Source organism: Helicoverpa zea, chromosome 21 (assembly GCF_022581195.2).
Source record: "Helicoverpa zea isolate HzStark_Cry1AcR chromosome 21, ilHelZeax1.1, whole genome shotgun sequence".
NCBI lineage: Eukaryota > Metazoa > Arthropoda > Insecta > Lepidoptera > Noctuidae > Helicoverpa > Helicoverpa zea.
In genome coordinates this window covers 7168812-7192067 of record NC_061472.1, presented here as the reverse complement: position 1 = coordinate 7192067, position 23256 = coordinate 7168812, and the positions used below count along the sequence as shown (strand labels likewise).

Sequence of the window (23256 nt, the reverse complement as noted above, 5' to 3'; positions counted from 1 at the left end):
TATTTTGATATAAAAAGTTTATCAGGTTACATTTGTAAGAACTTTCAGGGTTATCAAAGACATCAAAAATTACTTTGAGGTAATATTTACTTTGGTAAAATAGCAAAAAAAACACTTTATATTTGAATTTCCCTTTAATATCAAGCAATTTTTATCTATCAGTTTCATTTTTATGAATAATAGGAGGCTGATCAGACAAGAAAGAAAAATGTCGTAATGGCAAAAGTATATTGAAACAAATAACAAAATCTATTATCAGTAATAACTATTTATTTTTCGAGAGCATTAAACACATCAGTAAACAATACCCCCTCTACCGATAGAATATAACGTAATTACTTATCAGCAGTTACCGATTGACCAATGACCTCTTGGTATGCCAACCACTACAGATATTGTTCACTCAGATGTTGTAATCATATATTAGTAAGAGTTTGACCTGTGAAAATGTGTTCAAAAGCACTAAGCCGTGTTCTCCTCGTTCCTAGAGTTATAGTTCCTAAACCAATACTCCACGGAGCGGAGTCCGCGCGTTTGTATAGTGACGAGTCCAAAGCAAGGAAAACGCCATTATACGACTTACACACAAAATATGGAGGTAAAGTGGTCGACTTCGCCGGATTTCTCCTCCCAGTACAATATTCAGACTTGAGTCTGTCTGAATCACACTTGTTTACAAGAAGAAGTGCTTCGATATTCGATGTCTCCCACATGTTGCAAACGAACGTGCGAGGTAAAGACTGTCTGTCTTGGTTCGAGTCGATATGTCCAGTCGACTTGAAAGGAATGCAGGATGGCTCTAGTTCCCTCACCGTGTTTTTGAACGACAAAGGTGGAATTATAGACGATTTGATCGTTACCAAAGTAAATGCAGAGACTCTGTACATAGTCTCGAATGCCGGACGATTGGAAGTGGATAAGCAGCATATGAAAGAAACATCCGAGATATTTAAAAAGCAAGGTAACGATGTGAATGTTGAATTCTGGGACACCAGCGAGAGAGCTCTGATTGCGTTGCAAGGGCCTAAAGCAGCGTCGGTCTTGCAGGACTTAACCGATATACCTCTAAAGGATTTAGTTTTCATGACCTCCAGACTGGGCAAAGTGGCCGGTGTAGACTGTCGCGTGACAAGATGCGGGTACACGGGGGAAGATGGTGTCGAGATTTCTATACCCGCGGATAAAGCAGAGCACGTGACAGAGGCCCTGCTACAATCCAGTGATACCAAGCTCGCGGGTCTAGGTGCGAGAGATTCTCTTCGACTAGAAGCCGGACTGTGCCTCTACGGCAATGATATCGACGAAAGTGTGACTCCCGTTGAAGCCAATCTTACGTGGTTGATAGCCAAGCGCAGACGCACCGATAGCAACTTCCCGGGATCATCGATAATACTGCGGCACATTAAGGAAGGCGTGTCTAAGAGGAGAGTGGGTATTCGAATGGACAGCGGTCCGCCGGCGAGGAAGGGGGCAGTCCTGAAGGACGCCAAGACGTCAGAGACCGTGGGCTCCGTGACCAGTGGCTGCCCGGCGCCTTCACTCGGCGGCAATGTAGCCATGGGGTACATCAGCGAAGCGCTCAAAAAAGCCGGCACCGAACTGTTAGTAAACATCAGAGGCAAAGACGTACCCTGCGTGGTCGCTAAAATGCCCTTCGTTCCCTCAAAATACTACATTAAAAAATAATAAAAAATTCTAATTTACGAAATGATACTTTTATTTACAAAACTTTTTACATAACAGATATAATCTTCCATAGCATTAAAAATAAAATTCCGTTACTCCAACTACTTCCAAGAGCTATAACGAAAACAATTCAGATTCGTAATACTATTTAACACAATAATAATTGAAAATTAACATTAAATTCATTATAACAAGTCTTTTTATGATAAAGGCCATTAAGATGTATGTACACCTACTTACCTGTAGTGTTCACATAATCAGTATAGTCAAACTGGACACGTCATGAGGAATGTGAGATATATTTTGCACTTTATTGTGTAATTATATAATACTGTTTTACATTACATTAAACTACAATGTACTTAACTATCACAGGAACAATTCACTAAATGGTTAATGGAATGATAGTTATCTAATTAAATTCACATTGAAAAAATAATATTCTATGAAATTATTCTAGTTGGGGCTTGAGCGATTGTCATAGTAAAACGCAGTCTTGACGTTACATCAGTTTTCCTCGAGAGATATGCCTTGCATTACCCTTCTATTAACAGCCATTGCCAATATTCTATCTTCTGTTAGTTACTTACAAGAGAAAGGACGTAGACATTAGCCACATACAAGATGTCAAATTCCTATTCCTAGTAGGAACAAAAGATTGAATATAGAGAACAGCCGTTACTCGTTAACAATAATATAATACTTTTGTTTACATAAATACTACTTTAAGTACAAACTGGGGCAAATGTTCTACTTGAAGACTAAACGCTGGTGTTTAGTGACAACAACTTGTAATGTGCGTTTCACTGGATGTCACTTGAAGTCGGGGCCGTCCATGAAGTTCGACTGCGTGAGCCGCGTGAAATCATCGTTCAGCTTGTTTATTCTGTCTGTATACTGAAAATAGTAAACAATAACTTATTTATTTTTTTTTTGATGGAGAAATGATATAGCTTTTAAGAGGACGAATTGGAAACTTTGGCGCCAAGGATCTCAATTTTTCTCAGTAAATACAAAACGGATCAACTTGGTTACCTGAAAGTTCATGATATAAACCTTATTTTGTTAGACTTCAAAACATGATTAGGTAACTTTTATAACAGAGAATAATATATCAAACATACCTCTTTTTAAAAAGAGATTCACATATTATGAGCAAACGGGACCGATTTAAGCCTCATAACTTTTTTAGTAGTTGAGTATATACACACTCTTTAAAATTGTGGAAGGAATTTTTATCAAATTATCATTTCAAAATAATAAAATTACAAAATCATTTTGTCGCTTACGACTTTTAGTTAAAAGCTAGCGCGCGTATTATTGTAATCCTCGCCCCGCTCAGACGCTCCGACCCCTCTTGGCCCCTTAGATGCGCGTGCCGGTTATGGAATTATTGTTTACCAATTCGTCGCCTTAAATCCAGTAAATTGAGCAAACACGATTTTTTAAACATATATTTTTTTTAAGCTGTTAATGTTACAAAAATCTATCGTAATATAACAAAGAGTAAATGTTTTTTGTGTTTTTTTTTGTACTTTGAAGGCTCCGAAACTGCTGAATTGATTCGAAAAATTATATAAATTATAGGCTATATTTCGTCTTGGTACGGGAAAAAGTTCCCCCGGGACGCGCGTGAAAAAGATTTTACATTAAAAAGAGTTTGTTTGCTTGAACGTGCGTTTATTCAGGAACTAAAGATCCAAAAGTTATGTATTTTTATAATATTCTAATCAAGCGTTTGTAAAATGACGTAAGAACCATCGAGAAGTACTTACGTCAGTTTGTTGCGAGCCATGCGCCTGCGCTTGCTTGCCCTTCCTCTCCTCCTGCAGGCGGCAGTTGATGTGGTAGTTCAGCTGGTTCTGCAGCTTCAGGAATATCTTGCGGTACTCGTCCTGTATGCGGTTCATTTCGTTGTTCACGTGAGCGTCTTTTTTCGTTACGTAATCCTGTGACATATAATGGATTTAAAGGAATGGTGATATAAAAGAAATTAATTTTACCTACTTATTTTTATTAAAAAAAAATTAAAACCAAAGTTTAAGATATGTATAGGTATGCTCGATAAAGTGTGATTTTGATTTTTTTTACGAAACTCTGATGACACGCTAGTTAAATGTATTGTCCATTTTTCGTCGGAAACACTGACACTTTTACTTAATTTTTTGTTTTAAGCTAACATTTTAAGTTCTCAAAAACTCACCTTATAAGTAAATATAGTTTTCTTAGCATTCTTATACTTGTCTTGAATGATCTTCTGTTCAGCTTGCAACTTCTCATACTTTTGTTCTAACTGAGCTAGTTTCGCTTGTAATTCTGACGCCTTCGCTTTCATTGCCATACATTCTTTAGTCGACGAACTACTTCTTTGCTTCCAATCTTCCCTTTCGTGCTTCAAAACGTCTTCCAAAGACCCAAGTCTTGAAGCCCTTTCTTTATACCTTTCGGCCTTCTGTTTCCAGTCAATAATACTATCTTTTGCCTTCTGACATTCAACTTGCAACTCATTATGTTCCTTAATTAACTCTGATATTTCATTCTCCTTAGATTCGAGTATCTGCGTGACTTTTGCCCTCTCAGCTAATATAAACTCTTTTAAAGCGTTAACTTCTTTAGCTTTCCTTTCCAGAAGTTCTTTGATCTTAGTGACAGTTTCTATGTGTTCGTTCTCAATCTCCTTGATGCGTCTCGCGCAGTTCATTTCAACTGTTTTCATTTCCAAAGTGAATTTTTCGGCGATTTGGTCTCGAATCGCTTTTTCTTTCATCATGAGAGCCGTCTGTAAACATTAATGTATATTCAAGCCAATTCACGTTTGGAAGTTTTTTATATGTCATTATAAACACCCATCCTCCGAGCCTTTTCCCAATCATGTTGGGGTCGGCTTCCAATCTAACCGGATTCAGCTGAGTACCAGTGCTTTACAAGAAGCGACTGCCTATCTGACCTCCTCAACCCAGTTACCCGGGCAACCCGATACCCCTTGGTTAGACTGGTGTCAGACTTACTGGCTTCTGACTACCCGTAACGACTGTCAAGGATGTTCAATGACAGCCGGGACCTACAGTTTAACGTGCCATCCGAAACACAGCCAACGGTGTCTAAGAATACTTAGAAAGTACATACAAACTTAGAAAAGTTGCATTGGTACTTGCCTGACCTGGGATCGAACCCGCGCCCTCATACTTGAGAGGTTGGTCCTTTACCCACTAGGCCACCACGACTTTTTTTACATAACAGTAGACATTTGGTACAATTATATGGTGTGCTATTTTGAGCTTCTATGTTTATAATGACATAGAAGCTCAAAATAGCACACCATATAATTGTACCAAATGTCTACTACACCTCGATAGCTAATATAAAATTCTATACACTTTTAAATTACCCATAATGATCTACTCTTACAATAATGGAGTGCTGGTCGGGGGAGGTCGGAGGGAACTCCTCGGTGTTGGCTGACTGCAGAGACGCAAGTGTAACAAACCTTGGCAGCCACAGCATCGTCACAGTCCTGCACCAGCTGCTCTATGCTGGAGTGCTGGTCGGGGGAGGTCGGAGGGAACTCCTCGGTGTTGGCTGACTGCAGAGACGCAAGTGTAACAAACCTTGGCAGCCACAGCATCGTCACAGTCCTGCACCAGCTGCTCTATGCTGGAGTGCTGGTCGGGGGAGGTCGGAGGGAACTCCTCGGTGTTGGCTGACTGCAGAGACGCAAGTGTAACAAACCTTGGCAGCCACAGCATCGTCACAGTCCTGCACCAGCTGCTCTATGCTGGAGTGCTGGTCGGGGGAGGTCGGAGGGAACTCCTCGGTGTTGGCTGACTGCAGAGACGCAAGTGTAACAAACCTTGGCAGCCACAGCATCGTCACAGTCCTGCACCAGCTGCTCTATGCTGGAGTGCTGGTCGGGGGAGGTCGGAGGGAACTCCTCGGTGTTGGCTGACTGCAGAGACGCAAGTGTAACAAACCTTGGCAGCCACAGCATCGTCACAGTCCTGCACCAGCTGCTCTATGCTGGAGTGCTGGTCGGGGGAGGTCGGAGGGAACTCCTCGGTGTTGGCTGACTGCAGAGACGCAAGTGTAACAAACCTTGGCAGCCACAGCATCGTCACAGTCCTGCACCAGCTGCTCTATGCTGGAGTGCTGGTCGGGGGAGGTCGGAGGGAACTCCTCGGTGTTGGTGGCGACGCTGCGCTGTTCCTGCAGCTTGTTGAACCGGTCTATGATGTACTGCTGGAAGAACTCCGCCTTGCCTTTCAGTTCCTTCATTAGAGTCTCGTTGCTTTCTTGTGAAGCTGCAAATGTGAGCAGTTGATGATATTAGACATAATAATCCGACTTCATTTTTATAGCAATAAAAACGCTTACGTTTGTCACAAAACTCATAAACGTAAATTGAACTCACCTAATCTAATGGTACATTTGCTAAGTTGATCATCTAAGTACTTGATATGTTTAACATGCTTCTCACATTGTAGACACGGCTCCCTCTCTTTGCGCATGGCAGTCTTTTCATCTGGCAAAAAAACAGGATCTTTAATAAGTCAAAAAGATAGTTTTTACAGTTGGATCGGTTAATATATAATATAAAAAATGTTAAGTCAAAATCAAGTATGTACATAATTATTTGAGAAAGTTCTTTTGCTAAATGTAATGTATGGAACACCTGCACTAGGTTTATTTAAAACTGTGTTTCAAGTTATCATGGTACAGATAAATTAAAATGATTATAAATATGTAATCAAAGTCTTACCTTGTAAGTACTTATCGAGTTTCTCAGTAAACTCCCTCTGTTTATCAGTGAACTCTCGCTGCAACTCCGATATTCTCTTATTAGCTCTTTCCAACTCCTCTTTAGTATTGCTAAGGTCTAACGTTAATTTCTCTATCTGCTGTTTTTGTTTCTCCATTCTCTCTACATAGTCCTTTTCTTGAGATTTGTATAGTTCTTTTTCTTTTTGTATTTTGGATTGCATGTCTTTTAGTTCTCTTGAAACTGTGTCGCGAGAGCTGCATGCCTGAAATTATAATGCATGAGGATAAAATAACAGTTCTTAACATTTCCATAAGTATTATGTATTTGAAACTTGCTGTTTCCTACGGTTTCACCCGCATGCTGACGGAATTACTTCCCGCACTCGGGTGAAAGCAGCCTATGTCCTATCTCAGGCTCAAGACTATAAATATGTTCTCTGTAGTTTGTTTTGGCGTTAAAGCACGACATAATATGACGTTTATAATATTAAGATCTTTGAATTAATTATAAGATTATTTGAATCAATTATAGTTGAAAACTAATCAAATCATACAAAAATAGGTCCGCCATGAGTTTTGTTGTTTCTACATATATGAGTTTCGAAACCAAATTATGACCATTGAGACAGTATTCAACATAATATGATGTAATATATGATAAAGTAATTCAGCTTAATATAATAACTATAAAACGTCCCACATACCTGCAAATACAAAGTCTTCAACTCCCCGTTCTCCTTGAGCGTATCCTTGAGCTGTCCGCTGTACCGCTCGAGTTCCCGCAGCAGGTCGGCGTTGGCCTCCTGCACTATGGACGCGCGGCTACCTTTCTCGGACTTTAGTTTATCGTAATCTAGCTCTAGTTGCGTGTGTTTGAGGTCCAACTGTGGGATAGTAAAATTAATTATGTCAATTTAATGGCTTGTTTCGATACAGTAAAATAAAATTACATTTAGCCTTTCTTGGCAGCTCAATAAAAAAACAAACTATACTGTTATTATTATAAAATAGTAACAATAAAAAATAGAATTCGACAAATAAAAAAGGTTGAAAAACGCATCTTTTGTTAAGACGGTTAAAACGGCAGCAAACATTAAAGCATATACCTACGCACTAACAACGCCGGTTGTTTACGAGTATGTTTTCACAAAACATTAATTATTCATATTCATAATAGAGTCCGACCGAAAACAAAACCGAAACGTCGGTTGAATAATCAACCTTTTGTTTCATAACAATAATGCCAACAGATTAGCCATACATTGACGCACTCATTTAGGCTGAAGGTGCCCGATTGAATTGATTAACAATTCCACTACTCACACTCTTCAATTCGCTCCTAACTTCCTCAATCTCGGCTTGCAGATTTTCATTCTGCTGCTTATAGCTGTCCAACAGTTCACTATCGGAGTTACTGCCTAACAGTTCCAGTTTATTCTGCAACACTGCCATCCGAGAGTTTAGCTGCATTTCTAGACCTTTCTGCTCTTCAAGCTTAGCTCGAAGATCTAGCTCTTGTTTGCGGTGTTGTTCGATTTTCTTGTCCCTGAAAATTATAAAACTATTGTTTACAAGAAATACACACCATGATTGTGGTTAAGTGGCTTATCTATCTTCTACAAATACACCCAATCCCGCCGGGGCTGCGGGATTGTTTGAAAGTTTACGCGGCTCCGGTATATAAAGGGCTTATGAAGGAACATGGTGGGTTTTAGTGAGTCTGATACTCAGCAAAATCACATTAAAATCCGTTTGTATATTCTTGGAAGACAATAACTTTATGTGTGAAGTGATTTAGATTTTTACAATTATAGAATCTATCACATTTCAAAGATCTTTGTTACCTTTTACTAATCTCTTCCTGTAATGTAGACAGTTTCTGCATCTGTATTTTATATCGACTCAAGACTTCTTTTAGTGTTGACAATTTTCCTGGAGAAGGTGGTTCACCTGCAAAAATTTTAGAATACAAAGAAATTTATTCTTAAAAAGTGACTTTAACATAAAGTTAGAATATTAATACAGCATAGGTCCCGCGAAACTTAATAAGTAACGTGGTGCGAATTTAGTTACGGCCGCTATGTGAAGACTGTAGAACTTACCAATATATGTATTTTCAGGTAAAGACTCCATGAGGATCTGATGCAGTGTAGTTCTCCAATGTTCATACTCTTTCTGAGTGCCGGCTAACTTGTTCCTGTACAGGACTAGCTCATGGGCAGTCAATTCCAGCTTAGACTGTAATAAGAAAGAAGAGTTATATAGGTATACCATTTATTAGGACAAAATAGTATAAATATTGCTAAAATAAATAAAAGAAAAATAAAAAAATACAATATCCTTTTTTTCAAGCTGGTTAAAATCTGGTATAAAAAACATGGCCAATTTTACAATTGAAATAAAACTCAACTGTTTACACCTAAAACAGAAAATAATCACGACCTCCTTAACTACGAAAATAAACCTAAACACGCATAAAATAAAGTTGAATATTCCACAACAACAACTCACCCCCATTTCCTTCACTTGTTCTCTAGCTGCATTCCTTTCTGTCGTCAATTGTGATACCTTTTCCTTCAGTCGGGTAGTCTCGCCATTAACGAGCCTGCTTTGTGCCGCCTCCAACTCACTGGCCAGTCTGTTGATAGTCGCGCCTTTTTCTATCAATATATCCTCTTTTTCTCTGTCCTTTTCCATGCATTTTCGTTCTAAAGTCTTTACTTCATTGTCCTGGAGATTTTGAAAATGGAATATAGTGGCATTAAAAAAAATATGAATGAGAAGTTTGAATAGAGAATGACTTACTTTTTCGTCTAGTCTACTTTTGGCTTTGGTCAAATCATTTTGTAGGCGTTCCATTTCTTCTCTGTGTCTGAAAGAATAAAAAATGATTCATTTAAATACAATAGAGTACTTATTGCTCGTGCTTATTTCTTGTAGATTTCTAATCCTAGTTTTGATATATTATTTAGATAATCTATTGAGATAAAGTTGATCTACACATACCTGTCTTGTTGTTCTCTAAATAAGGCATCAGTGTCATGTGTGTGCGCAACCTGCAAGCAATAAACGTATTTATAAATAACCATTAAATTAATACAATTCTCATCAAATAACTGCTACTCGAAGTTAGCTACTAGTGACCACAAGACACTTAAAATGTATGAAAAAAAAGTACAACTCTAGTCAAAAAGCATTGCAGTTCTTATATCAGCCTTTTGTTGCCTCTGGTACATGAAACAACGGTTTATTCATACATTTTGTCAGTTTGCACTCACTAGTAGCCAACTTCATGCAAGCAAAGCTATTTGACTACTATAATTTACCTGTAGAGTATGTAAGCGTTGTTGTACATCTTGCAGACTGATATTAGCCGAGCGTAGTTCTAATTTCAGCTGCTCTTTCTCCTGGTCACTTTCTATGAGCTTCTCTGTCAGAGTTTTCACTTGCTGCTCTAACTCAATCAGCTTGTGCTTGCTAGATGCTGTTAATAATAATTTAAACATTTTATAAGTAAAAAGATTAAATAATCTTTCTTGCACAGAATGTATAATGGTTAGGCCTTGAGTATTCTCTACCTATGAGTGGTGCTGCGGAGATGTAAGATTGACACATGCAAAATATCAATAAATATAAATTCATTTAAGTTTAGTAGGGTTGATTTTAGTGAGATTTCATTGATAAATCAAAATATTTGGGCAAATTTTAACTAAAATATTATAGAGGCATTTTAAAATGTTGTGTTACCAAGCAAGTGATGAGCCTCCTGCAATGACAGTTCCACTTTGTCCCTGTCATTGATAGCGGCAGCAAGTCGAGCTCTCAAGCTATCTATTTCTGTATCCAACTCCTGCATCTGACCAGCCAGCTGCTGACATTCTTTCACACGGAGCTGAAAGCAAAATATAATGTTTTTTTTTAGAACATAAATCGCAATTTCCCCACATACTGGCTGCTTAAAGTACTGGGAAAAAATATAATCTATGTTAGTTGAGTGTAGTCTAATTTTCCAACAGTGCTAATGAAAGAATTTTTATAATTGGTTCAGAAGTTTTGGAGCTCAACAAAGTAATGGGCATTATATTAGTACTCAAGTACTTATAGATTAAAATGGTTGAACACCAATTCATCATCTCATCCATAGGATGTGTGGTGAACATAGGCCTCCCCCTCAGATCTCCACAGATACCTGTTGGAGGCGACCTGCAGCCAGCGTCTTCTGGCAACCTTTATAAGGTTGTCTGTCCACCTTGCCGGTGGACGTCCAATTTCAATAATAGATTAAGGACTTATCATGAATATGTTTGACAAATTGATGCTATCTATACAAATGTTATGAAGGGAAAACTTTCTGACATTGTAATCTTAATAAACTGTTACTTACATCATACATTACTTTGAGTTGCTCACTGTTCTTAAACTCTTGTCTATCAACATTGTTGATGCCATTCATGTGACCTGGAAAAACAATGTTCATTTATAAATATGAGAAACAGCCATAATCTACATAATTACTTTAAATATTTATGCATTATTTTTGCAATTATGTTGTTGTATATTTAAAATAAGTTAAACTATTGTTCTAATAATATTGTTATACCTCTGAATTCTTGTTGGAAATAATGATTCTGCCCATCACCAGCGCCATAAGGACTAAATTGTGCTTTCAAGGCCTCTTCCTGCAATCTCATGTGTCCCATGTGGTTCTTAGGGGTTTCACAGTACATCTTAGGGGTTTCACAGTACATCTTAGGGGTTTCCGAGCCATGTTGGTTCTCCTTCAAGTGGTTGAGAGACTCCACATATGTTGGGGGCAAACCTGTCCTTGGTTGCTGTACTGTGGAGTAAGTTTTTTTGTTTACAATAACGTTTGATGGTCAGTTATGGTAAAAAATATATTTACATGATGAATTAAAAGTTACAAAGCAAATCAGTATAAGTAAAATTAAGACCTGTTTCAGTATAGGACAGTAAAGTTGGTAAAAGTAATTTAATAAATATGGTACATACCTCCATTGCTCTGAGCTGGATCTAAAGTATAGTTGCCACTGCTATTTACAGAGCTGGCTTCATCGTCATCCAACAAATCGTCAAACGCATTCGCTAATTTGTGCTTCAGCTAAAAACATAAACATGTTTATGTAAAAAGGTGAATGTAATGTTTTTGTCAAAGAAACTTTCATTGTATAAGAATGTATAAACAAAAGCTGATATCGTTTAGCTTTATTTACCTCCTCATTTCTACGTTTCTGGTCTTCGAGTTCTTCCTGTTCTTCAAGTCTATCTTGAGCACTGTTGTTTATGTGGATACTCGCGGCGCCTTGAAACAAACTCATTCCGGGACCATCCATATCGGATAGTTATTGTCCCTCTGTAGGGGTCAGTGCGAAATTTCCACAAAAATACATAAGACTACAGCTTATTGCTTAATAACAAACAATCGTAACAGTATAATCCCTCTATAACATGTACATTACGTAGATTTTTTGTAAATTATAATAACCAAAACAAGTTTTTGAAAATCGTTCATCAATGTGACCAACTAACAATGCGTACGGTAGAAATCTAAAAAATATTTCTACTATCTTACCACTTTCATTAGCTTTATTTATCATGTTACTATTAATTTCTTATTTAAACCTATTTTTTCAAACTAAAATGAAATAAAAAGTAGTTTATTGCCTTACAGAGATTATATTATCCAAAAAGATCTCTGTAATAATTCAGTAGGCCAGTTGGTAATATATTTTGATTACTTAAAACAGGTTGACTAGAGTCATACAATTTGTAATATGTCAAGTGTAAGGCCTTCAAAACACGGAGTCTATGAATAACAATGTGAGGAGCAAACTCAACATTACAATGCTTTTCTACCAATTTTGATGGTCAATGATTACTTGGCAACATCTTCACTTGACAGTTCTATAAAATGTTGCCAGTAGCCAGTCAGAGACATGCAATCTTTGTTGTTTTTTTCATGCTAAAAGTATCATGTATTTTATCTTATGATTGACAAGTTTTATGCCTTGAAAAAATTTCACTGTTAAAAAATATGTAGGTTCTGAAACTGACCTGTGAACTATTTCAGAAATCGAACTTGAATGGTATCAATATATGCAGCAAGCGGCAGCAAGCCATCCCGGCTGTTTGAGGCCGCTCTCTGTCACGTCATGTGAATCCTATTGTCACTGTCAGTGTCAGTCAACTAACTGTCACTCGATATTTATTTGGACTTCATTTTTAAGGTTATAAAATAATAAAAAAGTAACAATATTGTGACAAAATATTTTGAGTGCATACAATCTATAAAATTTCTATCTAAAATGGCATTTCTTCCTGTAACCCACGTGCTTTTCGATATGGATGGTTTAATATTGAGTAAGTTTTTATGCAATTTTTTGCAGTTATAATTGTTTTATTATCGCCATATCTTCGGCTTGACCGGTTGGTCTTTAAACCCTGTTGGTTAATTTCATTTAACCAGTCTAAAGGCTGATTGTAAATAACGTAAAATAAAACACGACTTCTAAACATAACATTAAGTTGTAGTTTTTAATACTTAAATACTATGATGATACAAATTACAGCAATGGACGCGCGTATTTATATGTAGTTTTCCTGTACTTACATTATACATATTCTAGTAATTAAAATACTGTTTAGTGGTCTCAGTAGTTGTTTGTGAGGTAGACCAATATTTTTTTCTTTACTTTTAGATACAGAAGATTTGTACACGGTGGCATTTCAAAATATTGTGTCACAGTTTGGCAAAAATTACACTTACGATTTGAAACTTAAACTGATGGGGCTTCAAACACATGAAACTGCCAAAATGGTAATATCTGAACTTGAGTTACCAATGAGCACTGAAACATTCATAGAGGAAAGTAAAAAGCAATTCGAAATACTATTTCCTGACACACAACTTATGCCAGGTAAAGTTATTATTAATTTCGAAGTATTTACATATATTTCTGAACAGTAACATCTTACCATAAAATCTTTTTGTAGGTGCAAAGCGTCTGATAGAACATTTGAGCAAAAATAATGTTCCGATTGGACTAGCAACCAGTTCAAGTAAAGATAGTTATGATTTGAAAGTGAACAAGCATCACACTGAGTTATTCTCTCTGTTCCCATACAAGACATTTGGCTCATCCGATCCTGAAGTAAAGAATGGGAAGCCTCACCCAGATATATTTTTGGTGTCTGCAAACAGATTCCCAGACAAACCAAAGCCAGAACAGGTAAAAGATCTTTAAATCAAATTTATAGTATGAAATGTTTCATTAAATAAGGTAGAAGCTAGTTAATCTGTATAAAAAGAAAAAAGCCTATGGTCAGTGGGTTGTCTTAGGCCTATAATTTTCACTGATAAAGTCTGTATTGTTTTTAGTGTTTAGTCTTAGAAGATGCAGTGAATGGAGTGAAGGCAGCCAGGGCTGCTGGCATGCAGGTTGTAATGGTACCAGATCCCAGAGTACCAAAGCATTTGACAACTGATGCTACTCTTGTGATCAACTCTTTACTTGACTTCAAACCAGAGCTGTTTGGGCTACCACCATTTGATGATTAGGAAGCTTTATTCAGTTCTTTGATTTGTCTACCTCATAAATGGGAATCCTCAACAACGGTGCATTTATTATGTAATTATCAAATTACAAGGTACAAAGTATCTTAAAATGAAATGAGAAAAGAAGCAAGTTATGACATTCAAGTACAAAATAAAAATTGTAATACTTTAAGAATCAGAAGGATATTAAATACTTTAATTTTATCATAGCTTTTATTATTGGTGTGGCTTTGCCTGATCTGACCTTATTTTCTGGTTAGTGTATTTTTTGCAGTATATGTATTAATTCATATATTTCACAGAACATCAGTCATGTTAATTACAATCGATGTTTTATAGTAGCCGGGCGTCGTCTCGCGACCTTCTTAGTAATTAGTAATGCAACTCTTACGATGTACCTAGGTGTGCAAAATCCGATCACATGAAATTGAACTACAGCCAACATACACATTTCGCGTCATACCATTTGAGCATCAATATCACCTGTAAAGTGGAAAATTTGCACGCTGCAATCCAAAGTCTAAACAATTATAGCCTGTAAATTGGAAATGAAATTAAAAAACATACCTACCTACATACCCAAGACTATCTTCTTAATACACAGTTTATAACTGGGCATTATCAGAGAATATCGGAAGTTATACAGAACAGTGACTGTTTTAATTATGTACCTACTTACGCATTAGTTATATAAAGGCCTGAACAGGCAAAGATAAGATATAAATTGAAATAACAACATCTCCCAGGCGGCACATGCTAGGAAGCTATGAAGTGTAGATATTAATTTCTTCTAAATAAAGCAGTTATTGAACAGAAATAAAAATGTTTAAACCAGTGACACATGTTTTATTTGATATGGATGGGTTGTTATTAAGTAAGTTTTCCAATATTATTTAACAACTTCATATTCTTAATATTTAATAATGATATTGTTTTAATTTCATAATATCTTTCAGATACAGAAGACCTGTATACAGTGGGATTCCAAAAAGTGGCTTCACGTTTCGGCAAGGAGTTTACATTTGAATTAAAAAGTAAAATAATGGGTCAGCAGAGCAAAGAGTTTGCGGGGACTATCATCAATGACCTTGGCTTACCACTCACTGTTGATGAGTTTTTGTCGGAGACGAGAGCGATTTTCGATGAATTATTTCCTCAGTGCCAGATTATGCCTGGTAAGTTTCAACTTCTACCCTTACCATGACAAAATTGAAAAGACGTTACTTACAAATTTACGAAAATCACCATTGATTTTAGCTTCTTGTCTCTACCCAGACATATATGGGGTACCAAATACTAATAGAGAACTATATTTTACAGGAGTGGAAAAACTAATACGCCATCTTCACGATCACAACGTCGGCATAGGACTGGCGACAAGCAGCAGTAAGGAGTCCTATGATTTGAAGACTGTCAACCATCAGAAGTTATTCGATCTCTTTCCTTGCAAGACTTGGGGGACTTCTGACCCTGATGTGAAGAAAGGCAAACCTTACCCTGATATATTTTTCGTAGCAGCCAACAAGTTTCCTGATAAACCTGCGCCTGAGAAGGTATGGATGCGTTTATTTATCCAAATTATGCGTTTATTAGTACCTGTAGATACAGAGCTATCATTCGAGAAAGTGCCTAATAGTAAAATATTAGTACCTACCTGTATTTATTATTATTTCGATCTATTTATTTTAATAGAACACAATTGGTAAAGCATTTCAATATGTACACTATTGTCATAAGGATGAAAATTGTCTGCACCTTTCGAATAAGTTCTGCAAAAAAAAAAAAAACAAATTATCTACTACAATTTTCAGTGCCTAGTATTCGAGGATTCCATCAACGGCGTGAAGGCTGCGCGCGCGGCGGGTATGCAAGTGGTGATGGTACCAGATCCGCGGCTCGACCGTGCGCGAGCGACGGAAGCCACGCTCATTCTCGACTCGGTTGCCGACTTCAAACCAGAGCTCTTTGGATTACCACCTTATAAGAATTAGAGTTAATATTTGTAGGTAAATTGATTATCTAAATTTTGTGTTTTTATTTATTTTGAATAATTTATTAAGAGTTTTTAAAATAAACTGCCATGCATTGTTTTTGTGGATAGCGCGAATAGTACATATCGCACCCTTAGAATGAAAGTGACTTAATTCAAAATTCCTGTAATACTCGTTTTTACAATAAACTGACCTTAAAAAGCATAATCTATAACCCTGTGAATAAAAAGAGACCTATTTCTAACTATAACAGAGACTACGCTTATTTCGGTCTCTTTCACTGGTTCCGCTATTCGTTTACGCATATTGTGTGAAAGAGCCAGAACTAGTATTACGTCAGATGCGCTTGCGAGTGAACATGTAAAACATCGGCGAATCTCAAAAAGTGTCCGTTTATTGCGAATACTGCCACGGTAAGTTACACAATATTTTTTGCCATAAAGTGACATTTTGATTAATACGTCTTTATAAAACAAAATATGTAGGTAGTATTCAGTGACCTTTTAAGGATTAGGTCTATTTAGTAAAAAATAATTATAAAAGACAAACGACACTTATAATAATAGGTCTGTCTATGACTAAAGGCATATTCATTATTTTTGTTATTCTTAATATTGAACCTGTTTATTACTAAAATTAAAAAGTTTAAGTTGTAACTTTTTTGGAATATGCCCCTACAATATTAAAGTTGTGTGGTATGTTAAGATATTTAGGTACACAGAGCCACACATCAGTGTATTCAGATCTGTGAATTTCTACAATTTATTGATCGATGCTCACCTTAAACTTTTCCAACACGTTATGATAAGATTTTATTAACCTGATGTGGCTTTTTTCCTACACCGTTTTACCGCATTCCAACCCGTATGCATCCGACAGGACACCCGCCCACTTAACATAATTGTATTGGTTTTTATACCAATACTTTAGCATCCTAATGATATCGCTTGGGAAGTTCTTGATATTTTCTCCATTTTCACCACAATTTTCTCCATAGGCAGTCGTAAGATACGAGGTCGAAAGCCTTGGAGAGGTCCAGAAAACATGCATATACAGGTGTTTTCCTACTTGTATAGTATTGAACAGTCTGTTTGAGGCATAGTATAAGCTGTTTCCGTGGATAAGATTGGCTTAAAACCAAACTGGGCATCGTTAAGTATTAAAGTACTTATCCAGCTGCTGGTCAATCAGACTGTCCAACACCTTTGCAATGATGGTAGCCAGGGATATAGGCCTGTAGGGGAGATGTTCCTAAAACGGGTACCCCTCCTAAAACGGGTAGGCCTTGCCATTCGAATATTATAGATCTTAGTGTGAACCTGTGAGTGTAGAGTGGCACACTACCCCCCTGCCGATCACGGTCAGTCGGCTCGCGCACCTGGAGCGAGCGTGTTCGAGGTAAGACGTAAAAAAAGTTTTCTGCTGAACTTATTAAAAAAAATCGAATTATGCTAGTGCTAACTACTCAAATATGGTGTAAGATATGGTTTTCGTAGTTTTGTATTATCATTTTGCATGTTATATGCTTATTAATTGTGAATAATTAGTGGTCTCCTTGTTTACTATTTTATGGTTAAGGTAGTTGAAATTTAAAACGTGCTTTTGGGCAAAACGGGTAGGGGCATAACGGGTGACTCTCCGATTTGCCCTGGAATAATTTATGATATGTATTAAGCTGACCAGTAACATTATTTATCTGACTCAAATGTAAAAAATACCTAATTTGTTTTTTTAATTGGGTGAATAAATATAAAAGAAAAACTTTAAATGCTTCGTGGGATGTGGAAGTTATGAAACTGGACCGCAACCTCTTGACGAAGCTATAAGTCCACCTCATACTCCAACACCAGTAGGCCAGTATATTGAAGAACTTCCAAAACCATGCAAGACTATAACGGCAGAAACACAAATTCTTAAGGATTTTATAACACCATGCAAGACTCCATCACAAACTACAATCCTTCTTCAACCTGAGGATCATCATGTAACACCAATAAAATAAGGGGCACTTCCTCAATTGATCCCACAGAAAGTTAATCGAAGACAAAGAAAGCCACAGAGAGCTGAAGAAGAACAGGAACAGCGTGATAAAGAAATTTAAATATTTTTTCTTTGATTTTTAACAAAATTATCTGTTGGTAGCATTATAATTTCAAATGTAACATTTAATGACGTAAAAGAGTAATCTAGACTGATCAAAATAAGAGAACTGTTTAACATATTTAAGGAGACTAATTATAGTTCGGCCATTCAGAGAATGCGTTCCTGACACGTCGCGATTGAACTGACGACGTAACTTTGCAATGGCGTTGCAGTTACGATAAAAATATTTTTGCTGGTTGTTTACCGTTTTAACAATTGAGGAGCATTAAAACAACATTATTATATCAATAATCAATGAATGTTATTACGTCGTCAGTTCAATCGCGACGTGTCAGGAACGCATTCTCTGAATGGCCGAACTATAACAATAAAGATTTCCTGGATAATAGGAGGCTAAGATATTTTTTTAAATGTTTTTAAATTCATTTATCACATATATTCATTCATTACCTGCTTTGCCCAAAGGCGTTACCCGTTTTAGGACCCCCACTAGGGCAAAGCGGGTATTTCGAAGGGGTTTAGTTTTTTTGATTTTTTTCAGAATATTGAAGAAGATTACTAAGACTGTCTTATGTTTTCCAAAGTTTATTATATAAACAACCTTATGAGTACAAATACAAGTCGCATGTAATGTTCTTGGTTATTTTATTTAACATCTTTCGTTAGCTTACCCGTTTTGGGAACATCTCCCCTAGTTGCTCTTTTCACTCGCATCTCCAGTTTTATTCTTAACAATAGGCACAACAATAGTTTTAAGTAAATCCGCTGGAAGATACGAGTGACTCAGGCACAAGCTAAAAAACATTGCTAGCACTCGCGGTAAGTGCTTACCAGCATGCAGCAAATGCTCTATACTTAGGCTGTCATGACCCAGCGACTTACCTCTCTTTAAGTTGCGTATGACAGTAGCTACCTCCCTGGCCGTAAACCTAATAGGCATGTCTTCAGACCCCCCCACCACCTCAAGCCCACCAGACGACGTACCCAGGGGAGACCCAACCCTAAAGGTTCTACTAAATAGGTTGGCGATATCACCAGGATCACTAAGGCCATCAATACTCACAGGCAGACCCGACCTTTGATTCAACCTGTTCGTGGCTTTCCAAAAACTACCAAAATTCTTTGCGTCATGATGACTTGCAATGATGTCCATTTTTATTTGGTCCTTATTATTTTGGCACCATTTCAATTTACTTTTAAAAACCTTTCTACTTTCCAGCATTTTTTCATATAAATCACTATTTTTCGGTCTACCAAACAACGTCCAGGTTTGAAAATCCGAGCCTGTCTGTGTGCGTCCTTCACATGCTTATTCCAGCCCGTTATGTAACTCTCTTTGCGCTGTAATCCGTTCTTACAGTTACTTGCGATTGCACCTTCATAGAGTATACGCACAATTTCCGCATAAATATTGTCTAAAATAGTTTCATGTTTTATTTATTTTTATTTTATTTATTAAGGCAAACCAACAACATATACACAAAAACAAGTATAGTTACAAAATTTCTTACGTAAGTATTTACTGTGTGAATATGTCACTTACAGGTATGCACACCATTTACAATAAGTTACAGAGTTATACTTATTTATACCATTACTGCAGTCAAAACTATGGAAAATGTTCCTTAATTCTACATCTAGTTTTACTACATTCAGTAAATTCTAAGGGAAAGTTTACATTTTTCAAGAGATCATTACAATAATTGCTATATAACTCAGTCTGCTGCAAAGCTCTGTCACCCCAAGTTACTTTGTTACATTTAGGAAGTGCAACTTTTGGCCTTAATAACTTAAGATCACACTTTATAATTAGAGGTACATGGTCCGACCAAGACACGTCATAGAGCACACTAGCGTCTCTAACAGTGTTCCACGCCGCGTCTGTCACTACGCAGTGGTCTAACCAACTAGTAGAACCATCTCAACTAGCACACTAGTGGAAATAGCAGCCTATTTGGCAACTGTTAGCTGTACAGTAGTGCTTTAGGGGTTCCGAAAGTATCTTTAAGTTCTATTATTGCTTCCGTAGCTGCTCATAGCTGTAAATATCACTAAAGGCAGCAGAAACTGAACCAAATGTCACTCTGGGTTTTACAAGAGATCATTCTACAACCCATTTGCAGCCTACATCTTTAAAAGAGAGTTCAAACAATTATGTTAAAGGTTAAAGCTAATAAAAAGTTTCTATTGCCGCTGATGTACGCGTTAGAACTGCATAAAGACGCTAATTGTAGACTTTTTAACGGAACTGTTTAAAAGATATATTTATCACTTTTCTGCCACTAAAGGTTTCATTGCAGAAGTGATTTGTTATTTTGTGCAGACTTAAGTAGGAATTTGATCCTCTGTTCTACTTATAGCCAACACAAGGCTCCACAATAGAAGCAGGAGGTTAATAGACATTGCCTGCTCATTTGGATACATTCTGTTATTTTATTCACATATTATATTCACTCAATTACTGATAACGAATCAGTTACTTGAATAAATGATATTAAGACTGAAATAAATAAATACACTCAGATTTTTATAATATTGCATTTTAATTTAATACCCTATGTCCAAATAACTTTCAGTATGACAGTGTCTTATTATTTATTGTGTCTACGGAATTATTACCAATATGTGTCATAAACAGACTTAATTCTTAAAAAAACATAGAATGGAAAACATAATTTTGAAATAAAGTGACTTAATTTGAAACTACTTTATATTTTATGTTAAAATATATATAAAAAAATACTATAAACATAAATTTGCATTGTCATTGTGATCTCAAAAGGCTAATCCACAAATCTGGTAAAAATCAATAGTAAGCCATTAAAAACGGAAGAGATATATTAAGATGTATTAAGTAATATAATTTTTTGATGACGATTTTGCTCATTTCCCACAAATTGCATTTTTTGGATTCGGTCACTTTCATTCTAAGGGTGCGATATATTGTGCAACTGTGTTGATACTTCAAATAGGTTCTCAAAAATATTGTGGAAAATTGCTGTTATGCCTTGCTGTGAAAATGATATTGTGTATATTTAGTTAATTATGTATATAATGTGGATATTGTAAAACTATATTGGAATAAAACGTCATAATGGTGCTGTGAAGTTTTGTATTTTTATTTAAATATGACTAGATATAAGAGGTCAATGGTTAACACACTCAGGTACTGTAATATGGTGTAATACTGCCTTTATATTTACATTGTTAATCTTATATTACATAATTACTTGAAAAACATTAAATGTTTCTCAAACTACATTTGTTTAACACCAAAAAAATAATATAATATAGGTACTACTTAAGTAGTGGATTTAACATAAGTACAGATCATGTGATGATAGACAATTGACAGTTTTATAAATACAAGCACCAACAAATACTTAATAACAATGATTTTCTAATTATCATAAGCTGGAAGACCAAACAACTCAGGTTTAAAATCCTCAAGGGATTTAAGGACTAATGTAGCGGTTTGCAGTTGATCAGCATCTATGCGAGGATCAGGCACGGCCACAACTTGCATGTTGGCTGCATTTGCTGCTTTAATTCCATTCACTGCATCTTCGAAGACAAGGCACTGGAAATAAAGTGACAGTAAGCATCCATGGTTCACATGTTTACAGATTTTTAACTAAATTATTGTTTTTTTGCCTTAGAGGAGTGCCCTAAATTAATGGCCATAAATATACTTAAATTCAATATACTTCACAAATTAAAGGTACTTATCTACTTACATCTTCTGGTTTTGGCTTGTCAGGAAAGCGAGAAGCACAGACAAGGAATATGGCAGGATCAGGCTTTCCCTTAGTGACTTCTGGGTCAGTTGATCCCATGGTGAGGTGGTGGAATAGTTCTAAGAATTCTTTGTGGTTCTGCATCTTCATGTCCACACTGTCCTTACTGGAGCTGGTAGCTAGAGCAATGGGTACTCCTTTCTTGTGCAAGTGCTCAACTAACTTTTGTGCGCCTGAAATGTTAATTTCATAATTGTAATTTTTGAAGTGGTGATTGTTTTATAGAACATCAATATTATTATGAAATACCAGTTTAGGGATAATATGAGAGAATTTGGTAATTTTGTAGCAAGCAGTGAATGTTAGTTGTGTTTCAGCATTTTCTACCTTCTGTGAATTTGAAATAGTGTTGTTAGATTTATTACCTACACTACTTAGCAGGTGCTTGGGTTGTTTGAAGAATTTACATTTGTAACGCTTTCAGAATGATCATGAAAATTCCCAATATGAGTAATTAATTACGAAATATTGAAAACACACTTATCATGCAGTTCATTAACATTTTGATTAAACCAAATTTAATTTTACCTGGCATAAGCTGCACTTTAGGGAACAGTACCTCATAATATTCGAAACTCTCCTTCATAAATTCCTCCTTGGTGATAGGTAAATCCAATGACTTTATAATTTTTTCAGCACATTCGTGACCTTGGAATCCCAGGAGGCTGGCTTTGATTTCCCAGGTGAAGTTCTTGCCATATTTAGCGCATACAGCAGTAAAGGCCTTTGTATATAAGATTTCTGAATCTGGAATAAATACATAACAGAAATTATTTCATTTTAAATCTCGTGAATTAAATAAAAAAAACTTGCACTAACCGAGCAGTAATCCGTCCAAATCGAACAATACGTGAGTAACATTTTTGAATTGCATTATAAAATATTTCTCAAAAATATGTGTATAAGAAAAATTTAGTCTTATCCTTTCCACTTATTTTTAATTTTCAGCATTCGTCGATCGCTACTCGCTACAGTAGTTTTATGAATTTTGACATTGACTTATTGACTTTGACATAAATTTAGTTTCAGTTGATATTTCAGTTCACCGCAGTAGTGGTTATTAGAAATATTTTTAGTTAAATATGTACAGCTATCCTACGCATTAGGCTTGATTAAGATTATATTGCATTTATTTATACATTACATATCTTATCGTATTTACTAAGTGCTGTTGACAAAACTTTGCGTAACGAAACGTACTGTAAGAGGCGCAATTTTTGAATTAAGAATATCGTAGTTTTTGGTTTGATTGAAGTTACAAAACTTACAAACTTAAGTTATTCATTAGATATTTAGCTGACGAAATGCAAAGATTGAGCAATAATGAAAACATATAAGTTTTATATAA

At 36.2% G+C, this 23256-nt stretch overlaps 4 protein-coding genes across 7 annotated transcripts; 2 read left to right on the top strand and 2 right to left on the bottom strand.

Annotated features, from left to right (window-relative positions):
• The first annotated feature begins 9 nt into the window (after positions 1-9).
• On the top strand, positions 10-1708 carry LOC124640709 (aminomethyltransferase, mitochondrial). Its single transcript, XM_047178600.1, has one exon. The coding sequence runs from the start codon at positions 448-450 to the stop codon at positions 1684-1686; it is 1239 nt and encodes a 412-aa protein (XP_047034556.1). The 5' UTR covers positions 10-447; the 3' UTR covers positions 1687-1708.
• On the bottom strand, positions 1697-12018 carry LOC124640708 (myosin-6). The gene is made up of 19 exons (XM_047178598.1): positions 11676-12018; positions 11455-11563; positions 11045-11281; positions 10829-10902; positions 10192-10336; positions 9771-9928; positions 9451-9500; positions 9250-9316; positions 8956-9174; positions 8547-8682; positions 8289-8394; positions 7768-7990; positions 7149-7328; positions 6443-6707; positions 6095-6205; positions 5779-5984; positions 3890-4465; positions 3462-3635; positions 1697-2583 (listed from the first exon to the last, which is right to left on the bottom strand). Exons 1-19 carry the CDS (start codon positions 11793-11795, stop codon positions 2500-2502), a joined length of 3240 nt encoding a protein of 1079 aa, XP_047034554.1. The 5' UTR covers positions 11796-12018; the 3' UTR covers positions 1697-2499.
• A 640-nt stretch (positions 12019-12658) lies between these two features.
• LOC124640717 (pseudouridine-5'-phosphatase-like) lies at positions 12659-21218 on the top strand. 4 transcript variants are annotated; one of them, XM_047178617.1, is made up of 5 exons: positions 12659-12822; positions 14974-15192; positions 15338-15570; positions 15829-16130; positions 21050-21218. In XM_047178617.1, the coding sequence occupies exons 1-4, from the start codon at positions 12768-12770 to the stop codon at positions 16006-16008; spliced, it is 687 nt and encodes a 228-aa protein (XP_047034573.1). In that variant the 5' UTR covers positions 12659-12767; the 3' UTR covers positions 16009-16130; positions 21050-21218. The 4 variants fall into 4 exon arrangements, with proteins under 4 accessions (XP_047034573.1, XP_047034571.1, XP_047034574.1 ...); XM_047178618.1 differs by lacking the exon at positions 12659-12822 and adding an exon at positions 14025-14891; XM_047178619.1 differs by lacking the exon at positions 12659-12822 and adding an exon at positions 14025-14891 and having other exon boundaries at positions 15829-17248; positions 18807-21218.
• On the bottom strand, positions 21207-22917 carry LOC124640718 (pseudouridine-5'-phosphatase-like). Its single transcript, XM_047178620.1, has 4 exons — positions 22728-22917; positions 22437-22655; positions 21849-22081; positions 21207-21691 (listed from the first exon to the last, which is right to left on the bottom strand). Exons 1-4 carry the CDS (start codon positions 22780-22782, stop codon positions 21512-21514), a joined length of 687 nt encoding a protein of 228 aa, XP_047034576.1. The 5' UTR covers positions 22783-22917; the 3' UTR covers positions 21207-21511.
• Positions 22918-23256: the final 339 nt, after the last annotated feature.